Genomic DNA, 25,143 nt, shown 5'->3' with positions numbered 1-25,143 from the left:
TAGCTACTCGGGAGCCTGAGGCAGGAGAATTGCTTGAACCTTGGGAGGTGGAGGATTGCAGTGAGCTAAGATAGCACTATTCACTCCAGCCTGGGTGACAGAGTGAGACTCCTGTCTCAAAAAAAAAAAAGAAAAAAAGAAAAATATATCCAGACGTGGTAGCTTACACCTGTAATCCTAGCACTTTGGGAGGCTGAGGCGGGTGGATCACCTGAGGTCAGGAGTTTGAGACCAGCATGGCCAACATGGCAAAACTCTGTCTCTACTAAAAATAGAAAAATTAGCCAGGCATGGTGGCAGGCGCCTGTAATCCCAGCTTCTTAGGAGATTGAGGCAGGAGAATGGCTTTAACCTATGTGGGAGTTGGGGGGGGATGGGTGGCAGAAGTTGCAGTCAGCCCAGATCACACTGCTTCGTTCCAGCCTGGGCAAAAGAGTGAAATTCTGTCTTAAAAGAAAATCATAATAATTTTTAACTTAGACTATTGACATTCAAAGTGATTATTGGTATAGTTTGATTAATATTTCCCATATTTGTTACTGTTTTCTGCTTATTGTCCTTGTTCTTTGTTCCTATTTTTGTTTTTCATTTTTCTGCCTTGTGTGTATGTCTGTGTGTGGTTATTTTTTAAATTTATTTTATTTTTTTGAGATGGAATCTTGTTCTGCCACCCAGGCTGGAGTGCAGTGGCGCAATCTTGGCTCACTACTACCTCTGCCTCCTGGGTGCAAATGATTCTCTGCCTCAGCCTCCCAAGTAGCTGGGATTACAGGTGCCCGCCACCATGCCCAGCTAATTTTTGTATTTTAGTAGAGATGGAGTTTCACCATGTTGGCCAAGCTGATCTCAAACTCCTGACCTCATGTGATCTGTCCCTCTGCCTTGGCCTGCCAAAGTGCTGGGATTACAGGCATGAGCCACCAGGCCTGGCCCATTTGTGGTTTTAATTGAGCATTTCATATAATTCTTTTCCTCTCCTTCCTTAGTATTTATCAGTTACACTTATTTTTTAAACTTTTTAAGTAGTAGCTCTAAAGTTTTCAATATACATATATAACAAATCCAAGTCCACTTTATTTCAAATAACACTGTATGGCGTCACAGGGAGTGTGAGTACAAAATATTTTTAAATCTTCCATCTTATACCTTGTACTCTTTCTCTTATTCATTTTACTTATTTATAAGTACTAATAAGCATATACAGTATTCTATGTTGGTTTTTTGTTTTGTTTCTGTTACTGCTTTAAATACACTCTTCTTGCTTAAGTGATTTCTGAGGAGATGTTGGTTGTAATTCTTATCTTTGGTCCTCTATAAATAGTGTTTTTTCCTCCAGCTTTTTTCAGGATTTTTTCTTTTCTTTGACTTTTTTGAGTTTGAAAAATACTCACCAGCCGGGCGTGGTAGTTCACGCCTGTAATCCCAGCACTTTGGGAAGCTGAGGCAGATGGATCACAGGGTCAGGAGTTCAAGACTCAGCCTGGCCAAGGTGATGAAACCCTGTCTCTACTAAAATTACAGAAATTTGCTGGGCCTGGTGGTGGGTGCCTATAATCCCAGCTACTTGGGAGACTGAGGCAGAGAATTGCTTGAACCTGGGAGGCGGAGGTTGCAGTGAGCCAAGATCACACTGCTGCTGCTCCAGCCTGGGCAACAGGGTGAGACTCCGTCTCAAAAAAAAAAAAAAAAAAAAAAGAAAAAGAAAAATACTTGCGTAGGTGTAGTTCTTTCTGTATTTATCCTGATTGATGTTCTCTGAGCTTACTGGATCTATGGTTTGGTTTCTGACATTCATTTGGAGGACATTATCAGTCATTATTGTTTCAGATATTCTATTCTTTTCCCATTCTCCTCTGATAGTCCCTTATGCATGAGTTATGCCTTTTGTAGTTGTCCCACATTCCTTAAACATTATGTTCTTTTTTTTTTTTTTCTTTCAGTCTTTGTTCTTTTTGCTTTTCAGTTTTGTAGGTTTTTATTGATATATCCTCAAGGTCAGAGATTGTTTCCTCAACTGTGTCAAGTCTACTAGTGTTGTTCATTTCTGTTACATTGTTTTTGATTGCTAACATTTCCTTTTTATTCTTAGGATTTCTCTCTCTGGTGACATTGCCCATCTGTTCTTACATATTGTCTGCTTTATCCATTGGAACTCTTAGCATACTAAGCATAGTTGTTTCAAATTCCTGGTCTTAGAGTTCCAACAGCCTTGCTATGTTTGGTTCTGATGCTGGCTTTATCTCTTCAAATTGTATTTTTGCCTTTCAGTATGGCTTATAATTTTTCTTAAAACTGGACATGAAGTACTGATTAAAAGTAATGGTATAAATAGGTCCTTAGGAATTTACTGGCAAAATGTAGGAGGTGTAGGAGGAAAGGAAGTGTTCTACAGGCCTATGATTAGGTCTCTGTCTCTTAAAGAGCCTGTGTTTTTGAACTATGGACTTCACAAGGGATTATCAGAACCTCCTACTCCCCACCTAAGGTGGAACAGGTAGTTTAGGCAGGAGTTACTTGTTTTCCATCCCCAATGTGGAAGGCTTGCATTGGGTATTTCTCTTTGCTAGGTCAGTTAGGCTCTGATAAAACCTCAGTAGGTAGGCTGTGGGTAAATAGCTTTTCTTGAGCGCAGATCTTGTTAAGAAGGGCAGAGTACTCCAGTATATTCAAAATGGTTTCTGTTTCCCTCCCTCTGGTGGATGCACAAAGCAATTTTAATCTGAAATTTACTGTGAAAATCTGGATGAGCTCTGAGATTAAAATCAAATCACAAAAATACCCTCTGTGATATAGAACCCAGCCCATGACTGGGTTTCTTGGAGTATTTTGTTTGTTTGCTTTTTTTTTTTTGAGATGGAGTCTCACTTTGTCGCCCAGGTGGGAGTACAGTGGCACGATCTTGGCTCACTGCAACCTTTGCCCCTTGGGTTCAAGCAATTCTCCTGTCTTAGCCTTCTGGGTAGCTGGGACTATAGGTGCATGCCACCATGCCTGGCTAATTTTTGCATTTTTAGTAGAGACAGGATTTCACCATATTGGTTAGGCTGGTCTCGAACTTCTGACCTCAAGTGATCCACCCACCTCAGCCTCCCAAAGTGCTGAGATTACAGGCATGAGCCACTGTGCCGGGCCTTCCCTGGAGTTTTTAACAGTCAGACTTGTGCTTTCTGAACCTCCAACAATTCATAAGTTATCATTCAGATTTTCCTCCCCTGTCCCTGTTTCTCACAGAGGTTTCTGCTCATGAGTCTGTGTTCCAGTAAGCCAAGACTCCTTGTGTTCACCTGTTCATCTCTCCAATCTATGGGGTAGCATTTTGTCCTGTAACCTTACCTCTCTGAAGGATCCAAGATCAGTTACTGATTTTATAATCTGTTAACTTTTTATTTGTTGTTAGAATGGAGTGGCAACTGCTAAGCTTCTTACATGTGGAGTTGGAAACTGGAAGATTGTTTCTGAAATATATAACTGTTAAATCAAGTTTATCCAACACAAGGCCATGGGCTGCATGTGGCCCAGGACAGCTTCAAATATGGCCCACACAAATTCATAAACTTTCTTTAAACATTATGAGATTTTTTTGGAAATTTTTTTTTTAGCTCATTAGCTGTCATTAGTGTTAGTGTATTTTTTTTTTTTTTTTTTTTTTTTGGACGGAGTTTTGCTCTTGTTACCCAGGCTGGAGTGCAATGGCACGAACTCGGCTCACCGCAACCTCCACCTCCTGGGTTCAGGCAATTCTCCTGCCTCAACCTCCCGAGTAGCTGGGACTACAGGCACGCGCCACCACGCCCAGCTAATTTTTTTGTATTTTTAGTAGAGACGGGGTTTCACCATGTTGACCAGGATGGTCTCGATCTCTTGACCTCGTGATCCACCCGCCTCGGCCTCACAAAGTGCTGGGATTACAGGCTTGAGCCACCGCGCCCGGCCAGTGTTAGTGTATTTTATGTGTGGTCTGATACAGTTCTTCTTCCATTGTAGCCCAGCGAAACCTAAAGATGAGATACCCCTGTGTTAAATACTTTTTAACATATGATCTCATTAATGGTATAAATTTTGTACCACCAGGTGAGTGAAAGATGGCATATTTTCTTTTATGTCCAGTTTGCTTATGTTTCTTTTTCGCTTTCTTTTTAGGTTAATACAATCTGCTGGAATGACACTGGAGAATATATTTTATCTGGCTCAGATGACACCAAATTAGTAATTAGTAATCCTTATAGCAGAAAGGTAAAGTAGTTTAAAAACTCTGTAATTTAATGAGAGAAAAAAATCAAGAAAGCAGAAATGAAGAAATTGTAAACAATCATAGAATGGGCATTTATAATAGAATATCCTCCTTATTTTGCTGAAGTTAATTGTATAACTTAGAGGGTCTTAGGTATATGTGGGTCTCTTAGACTCCCTGGGAAATAGAAGATTTTATTCAGCCTCAGGCTCTAGAAAATTTAAATATACTTTATTTAAGTGGATAGTAATTGGTACAAGTGACATTATTTCATTAACATTGTTTGGGGGAAAATGTGCCATATATAAAGTATGAGTTAATGAAAAAATTACTTTTATGTGTAACCTTAATATATTATCTTAACATTCTAAAAAGTTATTTATTTTAATGTTAAGAATGGTGTGGATAAAGCTGCCAACTTTAGTCATTGTTTCATTTTCTTAAAAATTTGAAATTTAGTCTTTTAGAAAATTTAGTTGTATTTAAAACGTTTAAAGACACAAACAGCCAAATGACTGCTGTGTGAATAGTTCTTGAGGTATAGAGAAAATTAAAAATGGTTTTTAACGAAGAAAAAATTACCAGAAGCTAATAAACTTCCTCATTAGAAGGCAAGAGCTATCTAAGAATTTAATACTTTTCTAACGCTGAAGTAACTTTAATTACTGTTTCAAATAACAGTCCATTATATCCACAGAATGTTTCCTTTACAAGGATGGTTTCAGGGAAATTAAGATACTTAATGATAACACTATAAACAGCTGACTGATTGTAATAAAAAGAAAGTGTGTGATGTCCGTTACACTTGAGGTACCAGTCAAATGAGAAACCTTCTCTTTTAGAAATATGACTGAATATTTATTTTAAAATTTGTAAGATCTTAACACATCATTTAACGTTCCAGTTAAGTACAGGAATATGTATATTTCCTAGCTGCCTCCCAATTCAAATGATACATTTTTCTTGTCTTAAATTTCCTTTTTTTTTTTTTTCCAGCAGGGTCTCACTCTGTCACCCAGGCTGGAGTGCAGTTGTGCGATCTCTGCTCACTGCAACCTCCGCCTCCTGGGCTCAAGCAATTCTCCTGTGTCAGCCTCCCAAGAAGCTGGGATAAAAAGCGTGCGCCACCATGCCCAGCTAATTTTTGTATTTTTGGCAGAGACAGGATTTTACCAGATTGGCCAGGCTGGTCTTGAACTCCTGACCTCAAGTGATCCGCCTGTCTTAGCCTCCCAAAGTTCTGGGATTACAGTCTTCAGCCACCACACCTGGCCCAAATTTTCTATATCTTAAGTCTTTTAACATCTATTCTTTTAATACTAATTCCAAAAATGTACTCTAGCTTTAAAACAACTTTTATCTTTTGCGGTAGTAGCAACTGTGTACTGTTGATTCTATCAGTCATGGTCTAGTCAGAGAAACCACACAGTAATTTCAATAGGGAAAGTGTAATAGAATTACTATGTATACCAGGAGATTGGAGTAATAAAGGCTTGGCTACTAAAAAGTAAAGAAGACTCTATAAAATACAGAAATACAGATAATATGAACTGCTGCTAACCCTGGGACTGAGACAAACCACCCAAAGGAAGAGACCCTCCCCCCACCCACTGCTGAGATTTAGACCTTATTGAAGAGGGTGTCATGGCTCACTGGATGGCAAAGAAGTCTCTGATGCCATGCTAGTGGAATTTGTTGGGAATTCCCCTCTGGAACTTGCTGGAATACCTCTCTCTAGGGCATTGAGAAAGACTTTTTAAGGAGAGCTGTCTCATCAGAGGTAGTATGCTACAAAATGTCTGGGAATGGAGGTAATGATGAGGCAGGAGAAGCTGCTGGGTGTTGCACTGTTCATTCAGTAGGTGGGCCCTGGTGAAGCTGATTGCAGGACTCTGGTGCTATGGTGCTGGGGAAACTGCCCACAATGGAAGACCTTAGCACAGGAGAACCTGTACATGGTTGCAGGAGTCTGCTGAAGGGAGCCCATTAGAGATAGGATGCAAACTCCTTTTTCCTGCATTATCCTTTCAGTGCTTTTTACTGACAAAGCTTAACATTATGCTACTGGCAAAGGAAAAATATTTAAAGGACTCAGCTCCATTGCATAGTGTATAAAAGTGAAGGATAAATTAGGAACTGAGAGGAAATAATTTGGTAAGTGGCACAATAATCTTACCTCTATCTGCTTTTTGGTATTATTGCAATGTGAAATTTACTTCATTAATATTTAGGTCTTTGAATGAAGAACAGTTCTATGAAAATTTTTGAGTTACGTTATGATTACTATAATGACATATATAGATTTATATGTTGGGTTTGTACCATTCTGATCAAGTTATTTAAACTTTCCTTAGCCTTTTTCTTCATATATTAAGAGAGTCATAATGTCTGAAGTTAATATTAATATTTCATATTAATATTAACTTTAATATTAATATTAAATTAATATTTATTATAATATTAATATTTTATATTTGTTTCTAATATTAATATTTTATTTTTTTTCTAAAAGTGTTTTAAAATATTTTTGTTTGTTAATTTAGGTTATATAGTGATGTATGAATGGGCCTGGCTGGCTGTTTGAGGCTGGATCTTACAGGTTATGATTTATTCTTTTAAGCTTACAGAATCTAATCTTCAGCTATGTAGTTTAAGAAACTGGATTTTTAACAGTTTACAAACATTGGCTAGGTTCTAGTGAAATGCTTCATGACTACAGTTTAGTAAGCTGGGATAACATACTGCGTTTCAATTAGGATTATGTTCTGATTTTCATAGGCTCATAGCTTCTGAGTTCATATATAGAGGAAGTATACAAGTAATTTTTTTTTTTTTTAGATGTAGTCTCACTCTGTCACCCAGGCTGGAATGCAATGACGTGGTCTCAGCTCCCTGTAACCTCTGCCTCCCAGGTTCAAGCAATTCTCCTGCTTCAGCTTCCCGAGTAGCTGGGACTATAGGCGATTGCCCCCACACACAGCTAATTTTAGCATTTTTAGTAGAGACAGAGTTTCACTATGCTGGTCAGGGTGATCTTGAACTCCTGACCTCGTGATCTGGCTGCCTGGGCCTACCAGAGTGCTGGGATTGCAGGCGTGGGCCACCGCACCTGGCACAACTGTTTTTATGTCAGTGAAAACATGGTATTGGCAGTCCAAAGTCTTATTTAAAATTTTCAGTCTTACAGAATAAATTGTTTGTGTATTTCTTGTTTTTCCACATTTAAACAATAAGATATTTAAATAAGTGTGTATCATCTATCAGCCTAAAAAGAAGTTCATATCGAGGCTGTCTTTAATAGGTCATAGTTTTATTTCAGTTTTACTTAATTGCTGTGGCTTAGCAAAAAAAGCTTGATGTATTCAATTCTTAATTCTCTGAGGTCAGTAATTACTAGGATAACCCTTTTCTTTTTCTTTCTCTTTTTCTTTTTTTTTGAGACAGTTTTGCTGTGTTGCCCAGGCTGGAGTGCAGTGGTGCGATCTTGGCTCACTGCATCCTCTGCCTCCCTTGTTCAAGCGATTCTCCTGCCGCAGCCTCCCGAATAGCTGATGTTACAGGCACATGCCACCACGGCCAGCTAATTTTTTTATTTTTAGTAGAGTTGGGGTTTCACCATGTTGGTCAGGCTGGTCTCAAACTCCTGACCTTGTATTCCACCCACCTCGGCCTCCCAAAGTGCTGGGATTACAGGTGTGAGCCACTGCGCCCCAGCCTTCCTTTTCTTTTTTATTATTCTTTTTTGAGACAAAGTCTTGCTCTCAGGCTGGAGTGCAGTGGTGCAGTCTTAGCCCACTGGAAACTCTGCCTCACAGATTCAAGAGATTCTCCTGCCTCAGCCTTCTGAGTAGCTGAGACTACAAGTGTGTGCCACCATACCCAGCTAGTTTTTGTATATTTTGTAGAGATGGGGTTTCATTATGTTGACCAGCTCAAGTGATCCACCTGTCTTGGCTTCCCAAAGTGTTGGGATTACAGGCGTGAGCCATCACGCCCAGCCCCATTTTCTTATAATAAAGAAAATTTCCTGGAATAATGTATATGTAGAATGTTTTTTGATGATCACTATTAAGGATTTTAACTCTTACATTATACAAAATAATCACTTGGGTACCAAAAGAATGATTGTTAAAAGACCTGTTTCTCCTTTAATTGCTTATTTTTAAAGCAATGATAATCCCTTTGATGTATGATTTCCTATAGAATATGTATATTTGGGCCAGGTGCAGTGGCTCACACCTTGTAATCCCAGCACGTTGGGAGGCCGAGGTGGGTGGATCACGAGGTCAGGAGATTGAGACCATCCTGGCCAACACGGTGAAACCCTGTCTGTACTAAAAATATAAAAATTAGCTGGGCACAGTGGCAGCCACCTGTAATCCCAGCTACTCGGGAGGCTGAGGCAGGAGAATCACTTGAACCAGGGAGGCAGAGGTTGTAGTGAGCTGAGATCACACTGCTACATTCCAGCCTGGCAACACAGTGAGACTCCATCTCAAAAAAAAAAAAAAAAAAAAGAATATGTATATTTGAAAAAGTGACTATTTCTCATTTCCAGCTTGAGAAATGATTAGTCAGATTTTCTTCTTTTTTTTTTTTTTTTTTTTTTTTTTTGGGTTGGGGTTTTGGTTTTTTTTTCTTGGCTCGGGTGGAATGGCGCGATCTCGGCTCATCGCAACCTCCGCCTCCTGGGTTCAGGCAATTCTCCTGCCTCAGCCTCCTGAGTAGCTGAGTAGCTGGGACTACAGGCACGCGCCACCATGCCCAGCTAATTTTTTGTAGTTTTAGTAGAGACGGGGTTTCACCATGTTGACCAGGATGGTCTCGATCTGTTGACCTCGTGATCCACCCGCCTCGGCCTCCCAAAGTGCTGGGATTACAGGCGTGAGCCACCGCGCCCGGCTAGATTTTCTTCTTAAAGATTATAATCATAGGCCAAGCATATGGCTCACACTTATAATCTGGGTTTTAATTAGGAGGCCTAAGGTGAGAAGATTGCTTAAGGCCAGGAGTTAAAGACCAGCCTGGGAAATGTAATGAGACTCTGTCTCTACAAAAAATTTTAAAAATTAGCTGCATGTGGTGGCACATGCCTGTAGTCCCCATTGCTTGGGTGGCAGTGGCAGGAAGATCACTTGAGCCTAGGAGTTCAAGGCTGCAGTGAGCTGGGATTCCACCACTGCACTTCAAGTCTGGATGACAAAGCAAGAACTGGTATCTAATCTAACATATATTTGTGTGTGTGTATGTGTGTGTGTGTGTGTGTGTGTGTGTGTGTGAGATATATATATATATATATATATATATATAATTAATAAGCCTTGATAGGGCTTTTTTTTTAACACTAATGATTCATTATATAGGAAAAAAAGCTTTTTGATCATGAGTCAAGTATTACCTGTTTATATAGCTGGATAATTTTTAGATCCTATGATTTTGTGGGTTAATAAATTTATTGCAAATAAGGGTTTTGAAATATTATTTTTTTATAGATTTAAGAGACTGGAGATATTCCTTATTAGTGCAATTATATTTTAATTATATATAGCATAGAAACTCCCCATCATTTATTGGGGAGTTGCATTAGGGTACCCCATTATGGCATAGGTGAAAGAGAAGGAAGTTAGCCCACAGATGGTTTTGCAATATCTTTTGTAAAATAAATCCCAAGTGTATAGTGTATACATGATTTTTCTTGATTTGGCCTCAACCAGCTATCTGTAGTTCCCAGAGTTTAAAATGTTTTCATTACTGTATGCTTTTGCTTATACTCTTCTTTCTTTGTGAGATGACCTGCTTTCTCAGGTATCTCCCATCTACTTAGTGAATGTAAAACTCATCTTTCAAGTCTTACCTGTTTTTTGTGATATTTCTCTCGCTTTCCTAGACACATGTAGCTATTCCTTCCTCTGTGTTTTTGTCTTATGGATAACTGTATTATTACATTGTATTATATTTGTTTTCATGTTGTGCTCAGACTACGACTTATTTGAGATAATGACAATTTCCTTTTTCTTTTTGTATCCTCAACACTTAACAAATTATTTATTTACCTGTTGTATAGTTGGAGCCCAGTAAATCTTAGTAAAAGAAGTGTATAAATTTGTGCAGTTGATACTTCAGACAAGGTTATGGGTCAGGTTTGAAGGGGGAGATTTTTAACAAAGTATTAAAAAACTATCCTCTACTATCTGGATACTTTTGGACTGAACTTCAGGTTTTGGGAGTGTTGTATGTGACATAATAAAGAAGGAAAGAGATTCCAACTTGGCCAGCTATTTAATCAAAATAACCTAGTAATCAGCAGAGTGATAGATGTTACAACTACACCACCTTAACATTTAGTAATCATTGCAGTTATCAATATGTTATTTCCATCTCAGATTAAGTTACTCTGGCAATTATACCTCTCTAGGGCATTATCCTTAGGGTATTTTCAGATACCATAATGCATTGATCCAAGCAAGGAAAGCACAACTAAGAAGATAGCAATAAAAGAAATTATTATTATTATTATTACTTTTGAAACGGAGCCTTGCCCTGTCACCCAGGCTGGAGTGCAGTGGTGCATTCTCAGCTCACTGCAACCCCCACTTCCTGGGTTCAAGTGATTCTCCTGCCTCAGCCTCCCAAGTAGAGAATACAGGCATGCACCACCATGTCCAGCTAAGTTTCGTATTTTTAGTGGAGATGGGCTTTTGCAATGTTGGCCAGGCTGGTCTTGACTCCTGACTTCAGGTGATCCGCCCTCCTTGGCCTCCCAAAGTGCTGAGATTACAAGGCATGAGCCACCAGGCCCGGCCTAGCTATCAATGATTATAACTTCCTAGCTGGGCGTGGTGGCTAACACCTGTAATCCCAATACTTTGGGAGGCCCAGGTGGGCAGATCACAAGGTCAGGAGTTTTAGACCAGCCTGGCCAACATGGTGAAACCCCGTCTCTACTAGAAATACAAAAATTAGCTGGGCCTGGTGACAGGCACCAGTAATCCCAGACTTGGGAGCCTGAGGCAGGAGAATCGCTTGAACCCGGGAGGTGGAGGTTGCAGTGAGCCGAGTTTGTGCCACTGCACTCCAGCCTGGGCAACAACAGCAAGACTCTGTCTCAATAATAAAAAAAAAAAATTGTGACTTCCCAAGTGCAGACAAATATTTTTTTATCAGCCTCATTGCTATTTTATCTGTAGTATCATATGTACCCGGATTTGGTTTCAACAATTAAAAAACAAATTCCAACCTTCATTGAAATTACTAACTGTATATACATACACAAGTAATCATTCTTTAAACAATTATTCATTAATAAATTAGAGAGTGGTACAAAATGAAGCTCAAATGATAGGCAGGAATCAGATAGGCTTATTAAGGAGTTTACATTTTAGTGTAATTTTCATAGTCACTGGAGGGTTTTTTTTGTTTTTTGTTTTTTTCACACGAAAGTTTTTAGTTTATTAAGCTTCTTGTGAAAAATCCACAACGGCCATAGATAACATCATTGCAGCACCTTTACTCCTTCGGCTGTGATCCAATCTCCAGCTCACTTTTTGCCAGCACCAACATTAGCCTTTGCAGTCCCCTGACTTTCTTCATTCTGTTCTTGCGTTCCTTTCGTTGCTTTCTTGAGGTCTTTTTCTTCTCATACAGGCCATGTCTTGCAAGTCTATGTTTGGGTTCATTTTTCTTTGCATAATCCAGGGAATCATAAATCATGCCAAAGCCAGTTGTCTTGCCACCACCAAAATGAGTTCTGAATCCAAATACAAAGATGACATCTAGTGTGGTCTTGTACATTTTGGCTAGTTTTTCTTGAATTTCTGTCTTAGGCACTGTTGCCTTCCCAGGGTGAAGGGCATCAATGACCATTTCTTTCCTCTGAAGCAGTTGGTTGGTCATGAACTTTCTAGTGCGGATAGTTACTGTGTCGTTCATGATGGCGGCCTATCCTTACACAACCAGGGAGGAAAAGCCACTGGAGGGTTTTAAACATGTACTGATAAGATTTATATTTTAAAAAGATAGCTCTGGCTGCTTTTGGAGCGTAGAGTTTGAACTAGATTGGAAGTAGGAGATAGGAGGCATTGAAATAATCCAGGTAAGAGGGAATGATGGCTCAGACACATAACGGCATGGAGCTGGTCAGAAGTAATTTGGGATGTATTTTGGCATGGCCTTGCTGGTGGATTTGATATAGCACACAAGGGAAAGAAAAATCTAAAGGATTCATTAGTTTTGACTTGATTAACTGTATAGATGGATACTGATGCCATTGAGATGGAGAACACTGGAAGAGGAGAGGATGTTTTGAGGTGGGCATCTGAAATCTAGAGATTTGTTCAAAAGGAACACCTCCCAATGTTTTACTCACTAAATCTTAATTGGTTTATTTAATAAATGAATGCATTTCAATTTATGAGTGACTAATGAAGCAGTGAGGCTCCTGCTCTTGTTACTTAAATTATAGATAAACCTGTTAAGTGGAGGTAAATCATAAATTGTTAAGAGTGATGTCTGCTGAATGTTACTAATGCACAGCCAAAGCCAATGACTTTAACAAACCACTTAACTAATGGCTGTATGTAGTGACTTGTGTGTAGTTGGCTACTTGTTAAACCACCCTAAATCTCTGATAGGGTTAAAGACCATGGTATCTATTTTGTTTAAAGGCTGTACATTAATTACTCTCTGTGTTTCATGACATTGACATGTCAGGCTAGTTATTTTATAGAATGTTGCTCCATTTGGATTTGTCTGATTATTTATTCATGAGTAGATTCAGATTAAACATCTTTGGTAAGAATTCTCTCCAGGTGATATTGTGGTACATGATGTTATATAGTTTATTTTCTTATTGGAGTTGTTGTTTGATCCCTCTATTTTGGGTTACCTTTTGTAACTAACAAGCTATCTGTGAAGTGATATGTTGAGACTGAATATTGTGTTTCCTAACAGTTTTTCCCATAGTGGTTTTTTTATATTAATTGATGATATCTGTTTGAATTGGTTGTTATAATGTGGCCACAAAACAGTGATTTTTAAATTGTCATTTCTCCTACCTTTATTAATTGACATTTTTCAGTAAATAAGAGGATTTCATCTGTCCCTACCACCTTAAATTTTTTTATTCAGTGTTTTATAATCTATCACTGATGTTATTCACTCAAACTGTCCTAAATTTGTTCCATGAACCTTTCAAGCCAACTTAGTATTCATGTTTTGACATACTTCTCTTTTTTCTTAGCTCTTTACGAAAGCACAACAGATATTCCCCACTCACCTTGTACTCTATTGTATATCTGTCTTTTATGGGGATATGCTGTAGTTTATTCAACCAGTCTCCTGTGTTTTGCTATTATAAATAACTCAGTAAATAACCTTCTACATATTTTTTTTGTGTGTTGTTGGAGGCATATCTTTGGAGTAAATTCCTAGAAATAGATTCGCCTAATCAAAGGGTAAGCACATATGTAGTTTTGTGAGATATTACTGCTAAATTCCCCTCCACTGGTATTACACCATTTAGCGTTCCTGACAGCAGTATTTAAAAACCTGTTTCTGCATAGTCTTGTTTGTAGAGTCTGTTGTCAAGCTCTTGAATTTTTGCCAATCTGTTAAGTGAGAATTGATATCTCAGTATAATTTCAATTTGCATTTCCCTTATCAATGATCCAAGTTGAGTATATATATGTTTTTTTACTATTTTTAAGGGTCATTTGTACATCTGCATATGTACTGTCTGCTCGGGTGCCTTGCCCATTAAAAAGAAAATCAGGTCTTGTCCGTTGTTTTTTCTATCAACTTTAAAACACTAGGAAAATTAGTCTTTTATCTTCAATAAATTATGTAAATATTAAAATATTAATTTTAAACTTTATTAGTGTCACAGTAATTATGGTCTTTTAAATATTATTATTTGGATGTAGGGACTTCTGCTGTGTCTTATTTGTACTATTTAATTACTTTGATTTTATGAAAATCATTAAAATTTCATTTATTGTTATTTTGTCATGATGAAAAGGAATAACTTAATCATTTAGCGTACAGTAAATTTCAAAAGTCAGTCAAAGTAGTTCTTTCTTATTTATTGAGATTTTATGAGTGAGTCATATAAACTAAATAAATGGAAATAGGCATATTTTATTTTCATGACACTGTTCCTATTGATGGTACTCCACCTTATTCACATCTCACAGGGAACAAAAAGAAAATATATGGGATTCTGATTTTTTTTAAAATTATAATAGCTTGCAATCTAGTGATAATCTTTCACTGAGATGAGAATGTTAATGAGACTATATTACTGACTATGATTATATTAAAAATGAATATTTCTAGGAAATAGTAAGTTACCATTAACCACTTTCTCTCTGTGTTTTAGGTTTTGACAACAATTCGTTCAGGGCACCGAGCAAACATATTTAGTGCAAAGTTCTTACCTTGCACAAATGATAAACAGATTGTATCCTGCTCTGGAGATGGAGTAATATTTTATACCAATGTTGAGCAAGATGCAGAAACCAACAGACAATGCCAATTTACGTGCCATTATGGAACTACCTATGAGGTATGGTATTATTGTGATTATATGATATATATAGATAAGAGTGTATATTTTTAATTAAGTGTACATGCGTGTGTAGATGCATGTGTGTAGATGCATGTGTGTACATATACAGATGTGTGTGTATGCACATTTCATGTATATAAGTTGTTGACAATATCTAGGTGTCAGCAAAGAATTTGAGAAAATATATCTTTATAGGCTTGTGGGTAAAGTAAAGAAGTAAGATGCAAGTAATAGTACTGTCAGATGAGTTTGTAATTGCTTGAGCAACCATGCTGTAAGCAAACAGATGTTTACCTTTAAAGATGCTTCTGTTATTGTGCTGCATGACCCTGTACTAGGCTTTGTCCTTTTAAACACTTAATCGCTGGCTTGTGTAAAGTCATTGCTAACATGCTTATCAAATTTTTGTAGGGTAGAAGGGACTCTAGTACAATAGACAAAAGAATCAGATTCCTAAAGGTTATTAATGAGTTTAAGACCTGAGCTGAATTAAATAAAGTAGAATAAATTTAAGTCTCAATTATCGTGCTTTATTTGGTTAGAAAAAATGCTTACACAACTGAGTGCTCTTTTATTTTATTTATGAGATAAAGTCACACTCTGTCACTCATGCTGGAGTGCAGTGGGCATGACCATGGCCCACTGCAGCCTCAACCTGCCAGGCTCAAGCACTCTTCCCAGCCTCCTGGGTAGCTGGGACTACAGGGATGTGCCGCCATGCCCAGCTAATTTAATTTTTTTTGTTTGTTTGTTTGTTTTTTTGTGGAGACAGGGTTTCACTATGTTGCTGGGGCTGTTCTCCAACTCCTGAGCTCATACAGTCCTTCTGCTTTGGCCTTTCTCGGTGCTAAGGTTACAGATGTGAGCCACTGGACCAGTCTACAGAGCACTCTTTTGAAATATTTGCATGCTATTTTTTTGTATCAAATTATTGATCAAGGTTTCCCATTTTTTGTGTTAAACTGGTATATTTTTGCCATCATTTGAATTCCAGTACTTTTATTTCCTCATGTTTTTGTGTGTACTTATATGAGTAATATATAACTAGATTTTGTTTTCTTAACCAGTTTCACAGTTTCAGGGTTTTACTGGAGATTTGCGAATTTACATTTTTTTTTTAAGAGTGGGGGTTTAAAAAATGCTTTACTTTTAATTTTTGTGAGTAGCGAATTTATATTTATTGTGAGTACTGATATATTTGGATTTATTTCTATCCCCTATTCTATGTTTTTTCTTTTTTAAAAAAAAAATTTCCAATCTTTATTAACTCTCCTCTTTTTTTGAAAGTCTACCTTTTCAGTCCAGATGTGGTGGCTTACACCTGTAATCCCAGCACTTTGGGAGGCTGAGGCGGGCAGATCACTTGAGGCCAGGAATTCAAGACCAGCCTGGCCAACATGGTGAAACCCTGTCTCTACTAAAAATACAAAAGTCAGCTGGGCGTAGTGGCACAGACCTGTAATCCCAGCTACTTGGGAGGCTGAGGCTTGAGAGTTGCTTGAACAACCCTGGAGGCAGAGGTTGCAATGAGCCAAGATTGCTCCACTGTACTACAACCCGGGTGACAGAGTGAGACTCTTGTCTCAAAAATAAAAAATTAAAATAAAATCTACCTTTTGCATTACTTGAGCATTTTACTTTTTGCCCATTGTGTTTTTGTTTCTTGCTTGTAAGATGGACATTCATATCTGTTATTCTGGAGGTTACTGCAGCTACTTTCATAAGAATATTTAATAATGCTAAATATCAGTAAATATTTCTACCCATCTCCTGAATAAAGGAACTTAAAACATACCTGGTTCAATTTTATATGATTATATTGCTCAGGATTTAGTTATGTCTTATTTTTTCTCATGAATTAGATATTATCATTGTTTTACTGTTGGTGTTTGTGATTTACCTGCATATGTACTAATACCTTTGGCTTACCACTCCTTCTTCCCATCATAGATTTTCCATGTGGCATCATTTTGTACCTAAGGTACACCGTTTAGCAGTGTTTTTGTTTTTGTTTTTGAGATAGAGTTTTGCTCTTGTTGTCCAGGCTGAAGTGCAAAGGCGCAGTCTTGGCTCACTGCAACTTCTGCCTCCTGGGTTCAAGCAATTCTCTTGTCTCAGCTTCCCGAGTAGCTGGGGTTACAGATACGTGCTGCCATGGCTGGGTAATTTTATATATATATATTTTTTTTGTAGAGGTGGGGTTTCTTCATGTTAGTCAGGCTGGTCTTGAACCCCTGACCTCAGTTGATCTGCCCACCTCGGCCTCCCAAAGTGCTAGAATTACAGGTGTGAGCCACCACGCCCAGCCCACAGTTTTTTCTTTAAATGAGAGTTTGTTGATAGAAAACAATTTCAGTTTCCTTTTCTTTCCTTCATTCATTCTTTCCTTTCTTCCTTTTTCTTTCCTTTGTGAAAAATGTCTTTTTTTGTTTTCAATGCCAGTTCTTCAAAGATAGTTTTGCTGGGTATGGACTTTATTTGATAGTATTTCAGATGATTTCCATTGTATTCTGACTTCCATTGTTGAAGTTACAAAGTTAGTTATCAGTCTAATTGTGGTTCTTCTTTAGGTAACCTGTTTCTTTTCCTTGAATAGTTTTAATTTTTTTTTTCCTGGATTTTTTTTCTTATTTTATATCATAGTAGTGTATCTTGAGGTGGATTGGTTTTATTTTTTATACTTGGGATTTATTGATGTTCTTGATGTGAGCAATTGGCATCTTGAAAAATGTAGGAAATTTTAGTAGGTCTTTGGTTTACTACTTCATTATTCTCTCAATTTTTTTATAGTTGGGGGAAATTCTGTTAGCCATATCAGACCTGCTTATCAGACCTTATTCCATCCATTATTTAAAAATTTTAAAACTGAAGTACAAAACATATAGGAAGAGTACATAAATCCTAAGTATATGGCTTAGTGAATTATCACAAAGCAAATCTATTCATGAAACTACCACCTACCACATTAAATATTTCAAAAGCTCCCTTTATCCTGAGTTCTAACACTCTGGATTTTTCTATTTTTCTAATATCCTTGTTTTTCTGTTTTTGGATGTTATATAAATGGAAACATTGTGGCTTTTTGTGTCTTTGCTGTTGTTTGTGTATGTGGCTTCTTTTGCTGAGTAAAATTTTATCTCATTTGTGAAATTCATCCATGTTTTGTGCAACTATAATTTGCCCATTTTTATTGCTGTATAGTGTTCCATTATATGAATATACCATAATTGATTTATCTCATATGCTGATGGAAGTTTGGAGAGCATTCTTTTACATATCTTTCAGTACACAAATTCATACATTTGTTTGGATGTATACTTAGTGGTAAAATTGCTGGGTCATAGAATATGTATTTGGTTATTTTAGAGATAATGCCAAATACTTTTCCAAGGTGTAGTAATGACTTACATTCCCTCCAACAGCATCTAAGAGGTCCTCTTGCTTCTCATTTTTGCCATTAGTATTTTAATCTCCACTTTGGTAGATGTATAGTATCATCTTAGTTGGTTTCCATTTGCCTTTCCGTGCTGAGATTGCTGAGATTGAGCATCTCTTCAAGTTTTTTGGTTATTTGGATGTACTCTTGTGAAATGTGTAATCAAATCTCTTGTCTATTTTTTTCTGTTGGGTTGTTTGTCTTACTTTGTTGTTGCTATTGATTTATAGGAGTTGTTTTTTTTTTTAATATATGTATCTTCTGCACATGAGCCTATCTTCCTATTCTGTGGTTGTATTTTCACTCTCTAAATGGTTGGGGGCAGTTTTGTTTGAGAGTTGGGTCTTAATTTCTCATCCAGGGTGGAGAGCAGTGGCATTATTATAGCTCCCTGCTGCCTCAAACTCCTGGGTTCAAGGGATGCTCTTGCCTGTCAAATAGCTGGGACTACAGGCATGCATTACCGCACCTGGGTAAATTATTATTATTATTATTATTATTAATTATTATTATTATTTTTGTAGAGATGGGGCCTTGCCATCTTGCCTGGGCTTGTTTAGAACTCCTGGGCTCAAGCAATCCTCCTGCCTTGACCTCTAAAAGTGCTGGGATTTCAGCCTAAAATGATCTCTTTTGATGAAGAAAAGTGTTTAATGTTGTCTAATACATTGCTCTGTTCCTTTATGATTAGTACCTTTGCATCCTGATTAAGAATAGTCTTTTCCTATCTTAATATTATGAAGATATTCTTCTACTTTCTTTCATAAATTTCATTATTTTGTCGTTAGCGTTTAGATCTATAATCTATCTGGATTTGACTTTTGTTATAGTATGACTTACTTGAGTCAACTTTTTTTTTTTAACCCCATATGAAATTTTTTGTGTTAACCTTTATTTATTTATTTATTTATTTATTTGAGACAGAGTCTTGCTCTGTCACCCAGGCTGGAGTGCGATGGCGAGGCCTTGGCTCACTGCAACCTCCACCTTCTAGGTTCAAGTGATTCTCCTGCCTCAGCCTCCCGAGTAGCTGGGATTACAGGCACCTGCCACCATGCCCAGCTAAGTTTTGTATTTTTAGTAGAGATGGGGCTTTATCATGTTGGCCAGGCTGGTCTTGAACTCTTGGCCTCGTGATTCACCCATCTTGGCCTCTCAAAGTGTTGGGATTACAGGTGTAAGCCACTGTGCCTGGCCAACATAATTTATCTTTTAGAAGACTAAATAAAAATCCAAAGCAGCACACAAACAAAAGACAGGCCATTTTAACATGATGGACCCATTTACCCAAGATATTTTTTGCCAAATACATATACATACTTTAATCAGTATAGATTTTTTTTTTTTCAAAACTGATACCCTGCATCTATCAACAGCCCCCCTTTCTTCCTTATCCTAGTCCCTGGCAGCCATCATTCTACTTTCTGTTTCTAAGAATTTGACTATTTTAGGCCAGGTAAGGTGGCTCACAGCAATAATCCCAGCACTTTGGGAGGCTGAGGTGGGCAGATCATGAGATCAGGAGTTCGAGACCAGCCTGGCCAACATAGTGAAACCCATCTTTACTAAAATACAAAAAATTAGTTGGGTGTGGTGGCAGGCACCTGTAATCCCAGCTACTCAGGAGGCTGAGGCAAGAGAGTTGCTTGAACCCAGGAGGCAGAGGTTACAGAGAGCCGAGATCATGTTGTTGCACTCCAGCCCAGGTGACAGTGTGAGACTCTGTCCCAAAAATAAAAAAAAAAAGAATTTGACTGTTTTAGATACCTCATATAATTGTAATCATGCCGTATTTGATTTTGATGATTGACTTATTTCACTTAGCATGATCATATTGTAGCATGTGTCCAAATTTATTTCCTTTTTAAGGCAGAAGAATATTCCATTGTATGTATATACCACATTTTCTTTATTCATTTATCTGGGCTCGGTGCAGTGGTTCATGCCTGTGATCTCAGCACTTTGGGAGGCCAAGGTCGGCAGATCACTTGAGGTTAGAAGTTCAAGACTATCCTGGACAATATGATGAAACCCCCACTCTATTAAAACTACAAAAATTAGCCAGGTGTAGTGGCAGGTGCCTGTCACTACACCTGGAGGCTGAGGCAGGAGAACCACTTGAACCCGAGAGGTGGAGGATGCAGTAAGCCAAGATCATGCCACTGCACTCCAGCCTGGGTGACAAAGCGAGACTCTGTCTCAAAATAAATAAATAGGCCAGGTGCAGTGGCTCACGCCTGTAATCCCAACACTTTGGGAGGCCAAGGCGGGTGGATTCTGAGATCAAGAGATCGAGACCATCCTGGCCAACATGGTGAAACCCTGTCTGTACTAAAAATGCAAAAATAAGCTGGGTGTGGTGGCGCATACCTGTAACCCCAGCTACTCAGGAGGCTGAGGCAGAATTGCTTGAACCTGGGAGTTGGAGGTTGCAGTGAGCTGAGATTGTGCACTGTGCTCCAGCCTGGCGACAGAGCAAGACTCTGTCAAATAAATAAATAAATAATAAATCTAGTGATGGTTATTTAGATTGCTTCACTCCTTGGCTATTGTGAATAATGCCGCAGTGAACATGGGTGTGCAAATATCTCTTAGAGATCCCGTTTCCAGTTGTTTTGTATCTGTACCCAGAAATAGAGATTGCTGGATCATGTGGTAATTACATTTTTAAGTTTTTGAGGACCCTCCATACTATTTTCCATAGCAGCTCCACTGTTTTACATGCCTGCTAGCTATGTGTAAGGGTGCCAGTTTCTCCATTTCCTTGCCAACACTTACTCTTTTTCTTAGTGGGTATTCCATTGGGCTTGATGTTTTATCTTACTGTGGTTGTGATTTGCATTTCCCCAAATATTAATAAAGTTGAGCTTCTTTTCATATGTTTCTTGGCCATATGTGTATCTTGGGAGAAATCTCCTTTGCTTTTTTTTTTTTTTTTTTTTAATCTGAGTTGGAGCCTGGCTCTGTTGCTGAGGCTGGAGTGCAGTGGCTCGATCTTGGCTCAACCATACCCAGCTAATTTTTGTATTTTTAGTAGAGATGGGGTTTCGCCATGTTGGCCAGGTCTTGAACTCCTGACTTCAGGTCATCCACTCACCTCGGCCTTCCAAAGTGCTAGGATTACAGGCGTGAGCCACTGCGCCCGGCCCTTTGTCTATTTTTTAACTGCATTATTTTTTGTTGTTAAAATAGAATTTCATTATATATCCTGAATATTAACTTTTTGTCAGATACATGGTTCACAAATATTTTCACCCATTTCATAGATTGCCTTTTTAACATGTTAAGTTAGATGTAGTTCCATTTGTCTGTTACTGCTTTGTTAACTGTGATTTTGTCATTATATCTAAGAAATCATTGTGAAATCCAGTGTCATGAAGCTTCTCCCCCATGTTTCCTTCCTTCTTTCCTTCCTTCCTTTCCTCCTTTCCTCCTTTCCTCTCCTCTCCTATTCTCTCCTCTCCTCTCCTCTCCTCTCCCTTTTCTTTCTCTCTCTCTTTCTTTCTTTCTCTCTCTCTACTCTTTCTCTCTCTCTCTCTCTTTCTCTTTCTTTCTTTCTTTCTCTCGAGACAGAGTCTTGCCCTGTTGCCTAGGCTGGATTGCAGTGGCACAATCTCAGCTCACCGCAACCTCTGCCTCCCAGGTTCAAGCGATTCTCCTGTCTCAACCTCATGAGTAGCTGGGATTACAGGCACATGCCAGCACGCCCGGGTAATTTTTTTTGTATTTTAGTAGAGATGGGGTTTCACTGTGTTGCCCAGGCTGGTCTCGAACTCCTGAGCTCAGGCAATCTGCCCGGCTCAGCCTCCCAAAGTGTTGGGATTACAGGCATGAGCCACTGCTCCGGGCCTCCCCTGTGTTTTCTTCTAGGCATTTTGTACTTTCAGATCTTATGTTTAGATCTTTAATCCATTTTGAATTAATTTTTGCATATGTAAGGTAAGGGCCCAACTTCATTCTTTTGGATGTAGATAACTAGTTTTCCAATAGCTTTTTTCTTACTTTATGCATTCATTTTTCCCTCAACTTCTATTTTAGATTCAAGGGGTACATGCACAAGTTTGTTTCCTAGGTATATTGCATGATGCTGAGGTTTAGGGTACAAATGATCTCATTACCCAGGTACTGAGCGTAGTGCCTGGTAGTTAGTTTTTTTACCCCTTCCTTCCCTTCCTGCCTCTCCACTCTACTAGTTCACAGTGTCTGTTGTTGTCATTTTTATGTTCACAAGTACCCAATGTGTAGTTGCTACTTATAAGTGAGAATATGTTATATTTGGTTTTCTGTTCCTGTGTTAATTTTGCATAGGATAGTGCTTGGGATAATGGCCTCCAGCTACATCTTTGTTGCTGCAAAGGACGTGATTTCATTGTTCATTTTGTGGCTGCATAGTGTTCCATATATATGTACCACATTTGCTTCATTCAGTCCACCATTAGTGGGCACATAGGTTGATTCCATGTCTTTGTTATTGTGAATAGTGCTGTGATGAACATGCAAGTGCATGTGTCTTTTTTGCAGAACAATTTTTTTTTTTTTTTTAAATTTTACTTTAGGTTCTGAGGTACATGTGCAGGTCATGCAGGGTTGTTGGCATAGGTGTATACATAATCAGGTGGTTTGCTGCCTCTTTTCCCCCTTTGACTATATCCGGCATTTCTCCCATTTTATCCCTCCCCACCTTCCCCGTCCCCCTCTGTCCCTCCCCTAGCCCCCCCACCAACTGCCCCCAGTGTGTGGTGCTCCTCTCCCTGAGTCCATGTGTTCTCATTGTTCAACACCTGCCTATGAGTGAGAACATGTGGTGTTTGGTTTCCTGTTCTTGTGTCAGTTTGCTGAGAATGGTGGTTTCCAGATTCATCCAAGTCCCTACAAAGGAAATGAACTCATTGTTTTTTTATGGCTGCGTAGTATTCCATGGTGTATATGTGCCACATTTTCTTTGTTCAGTCTATCATTGATGGACATTTGGGTTGGTTCCAGGTCTTTGCTGTTGTACACAGGGCTGCAGTGAACATACGTGTGCATGTGTCTTTATAGTAGAACGATTTATAGTTCTTTGGGTATATACCCAGTAATGGGATTGCTGGGTCAAATGGATCTATTTCTAGATCCTTCAAGTATCTATTTCTAGGTCCTTGAGGAAGCGCCACACTGTCTTCCACAAAGGTTGAACTAATTTACACTCCCACCAACTGTATAAGAGTGTTCCTATTTTTCCACATCCTCTCCAGCCTCTGTTGTCTCCAGATTTTTTGATGATCGCCATTCTCACTGGTGTGAGATGGTATCTCAATGTGGTTTTGATTTGCATTTCTCTAATGACCAGTGATGAGCATTTTTTCATATGTTTGTTGGCCTTATATATGTCTTCTTTTGAAAAGTGTCTGTTCATATCCTTCACCCGCTTTTGAATGTGGTTTGTTTTTTTCTTGTTTGTCTGTTTTAGTTATTTGTAGATTCTGGATATTAGCCCTTTGTCAGGTGGGTAGACTGCAAAATTTTTTTCCCATTCTGTTGGTTGCTGGTTGGCTTTAATGATGGTTTCTTTTGCTGTGCAGAAGCTCTGAATTTTAATTAGATCCCACTTGTCTATCTTGGCTTTTGTTGCCATTGCTTTTGGTGTTTTAGTCATGAAGTCCTTGCCTATGCCTATGCCCTGGATGTTTTTGCCTATGTTAGAACAATTTGTTTTCTTTTGGATGTATACTCAGGATTGGGATTACTGGATTGAATGGTTATTCTAAGTTCTTGGAGAAATCTCCAAATTGCTTTCCATAGTGGCTAAACTAATTTACATTTTTGCTAAATGTATGTAAGCATTCCTTTTTCTCTGTAGCCTTATCAGCAACTTTTGTTTTTGGACTTTTTGGTAATAGGCCATTCTGACTCTCATGGGATGTTATCACATTGTGGTTTTGATTGGCATTTCTCTGATGTTAGTTGATGTGGCACTTTTTTTTGTGTTTGTGGGCTGCTTGTTTGTCTCTGGAGAAGTGTCTGTTCATGTCTTTTTCTCATTTTTTAAGGGGGTTATTTGGTTTTTGCTTAATTTTGTAAGTTCTTTGTAGATTCGGGATATTAGACGTTTGTTGGATGCATAGTTTGCAAATGTTTTATTTCATTCTTTAGGTTGTCTGTTTACTTTGTTGAAGTTTTTTTTTTTTGCTGTGGAGAGCTTTTTAGTTTAAATAGGTCCTACTTGTCTATTTTTATTTTTGTTGCAATGGCTTTTGAGGACTTAGTCATAATTTCTTTCTCAAGGCCAACGTCCAGAATGGTGTTTCCTCTGTTTTCTTTTAGGATTCTTATAGTTTGAGGTCTTACATTTAAATCTGGAATCCATCTTGAGTTAATTTTTATATATAGTGAAATGTAGGAGTCTAGTTTTGTTCTTCTACATATGGCTGGCCAGTGATCCCAGCACCATTTATTTAATAGGGAGTCCTTTCCCCATTGCTTATTTTTGTTGGCAAAGATCAGATGGCTGTAGGTGTGTGGCTTAATTTCTGGGTTCTCTATTCTGCTTCATTGGTCTGTGTGTCTGTTTTTGTACCAGTACTATGCTGTTTTGGTTACTGTAGCCTTAAAGTATGGTTTGAAGTCAAGTAATGTGATACCTCTGTCTTTGTTCTTTTTTTTTTTTTTTTTTCCCAGAGTTCTTTTGGCTATGTCTTTGTTCTTTTTGCTTAAGATTGCTTTGGCTGTTTGGGCTTTTTTTTTTTTTTTTTGGTTACATATGAATTTTAGAATAGTTTTTTCTAATTCTGTGAAAAATGATGTTGGTAGGCCGGGCGCGGTGGCTCAAGCCTGTAATCCCAGCACTTTGGGAGGCCGAGGCGGGTGGATCACAAGGTCAAGAGATCGAGACCATCCTGGTCAACATGGTGAAACCCCGTCTCTACTAAAGCA

General features: G+C 38.3%; 1 protein-coding gene and 1 pseudogene across 16 annotated transcripts in view; one reads left to right on the top strand and one right to left on the bottom strand.

Moving 5' to 3' along the window:
• Positions 1-25,143, top strand: part of DCAF6 (DDB1 and CUL4 associated factor 6) — a 141,737-nt gene that overhangs the window by 23,939 nt on the left and 92,655 nt on the right. For all 15 annotated transcript variants that reach the window (XM_032291479.1, XM_032291472.1, XM_032291476.1 and 12 more), the window contains 2 exons: positions 4,141-4,233; positions 14,607-14,792. Coding sequence is in view for 6 of the 15 variants with exons in the window: in XM_032291472.1 (XP_032147363.1) it covers positions 4,141-4,233; positions 14,607-14,792 (279 nt within the window). In the remaining 9 variants the exon portion in view is untranslated. The remainder of the gene's footprint in view (positions 1-4,140; positions 4,234-14,606; positions 14,793-25,143) is intronic.
• LOC116560192 lies at positions 11,662-13,066 on the bottom strand (annotated as a pseudogene). The gene is made up of 2 exons (XR_004272844.1): positions 13,054-13,066; positions 11,662-12,200 (listed from the first exon to the last, which is right to left on the bottom strand). The product of XR_004272844.1 is annotated as a 40S ribosomal protein S24 pseudogene (transcript).

This window comes from Sapajus apella, unplaced genomic scaffold (genome assembly GCF_009761245.1).
Source record: "Sapajus apella isolate SASKATOON/1434 unplaced genomic scaffold, GSC_monkey_1.0 scaffold25, whole genome shotgun sequence".
In the NCBI taxonomy this organism is placed as follows: Eukaryota; Metazoa; Chordata; class Mammalia; order Primates; family Cebidae; genus Sapajus; species Sapajus apella.
Note: the sequence above shows the minus strand (reverse complement) of the source record. Positions and strands in the feature narration are given on the sequence as shown.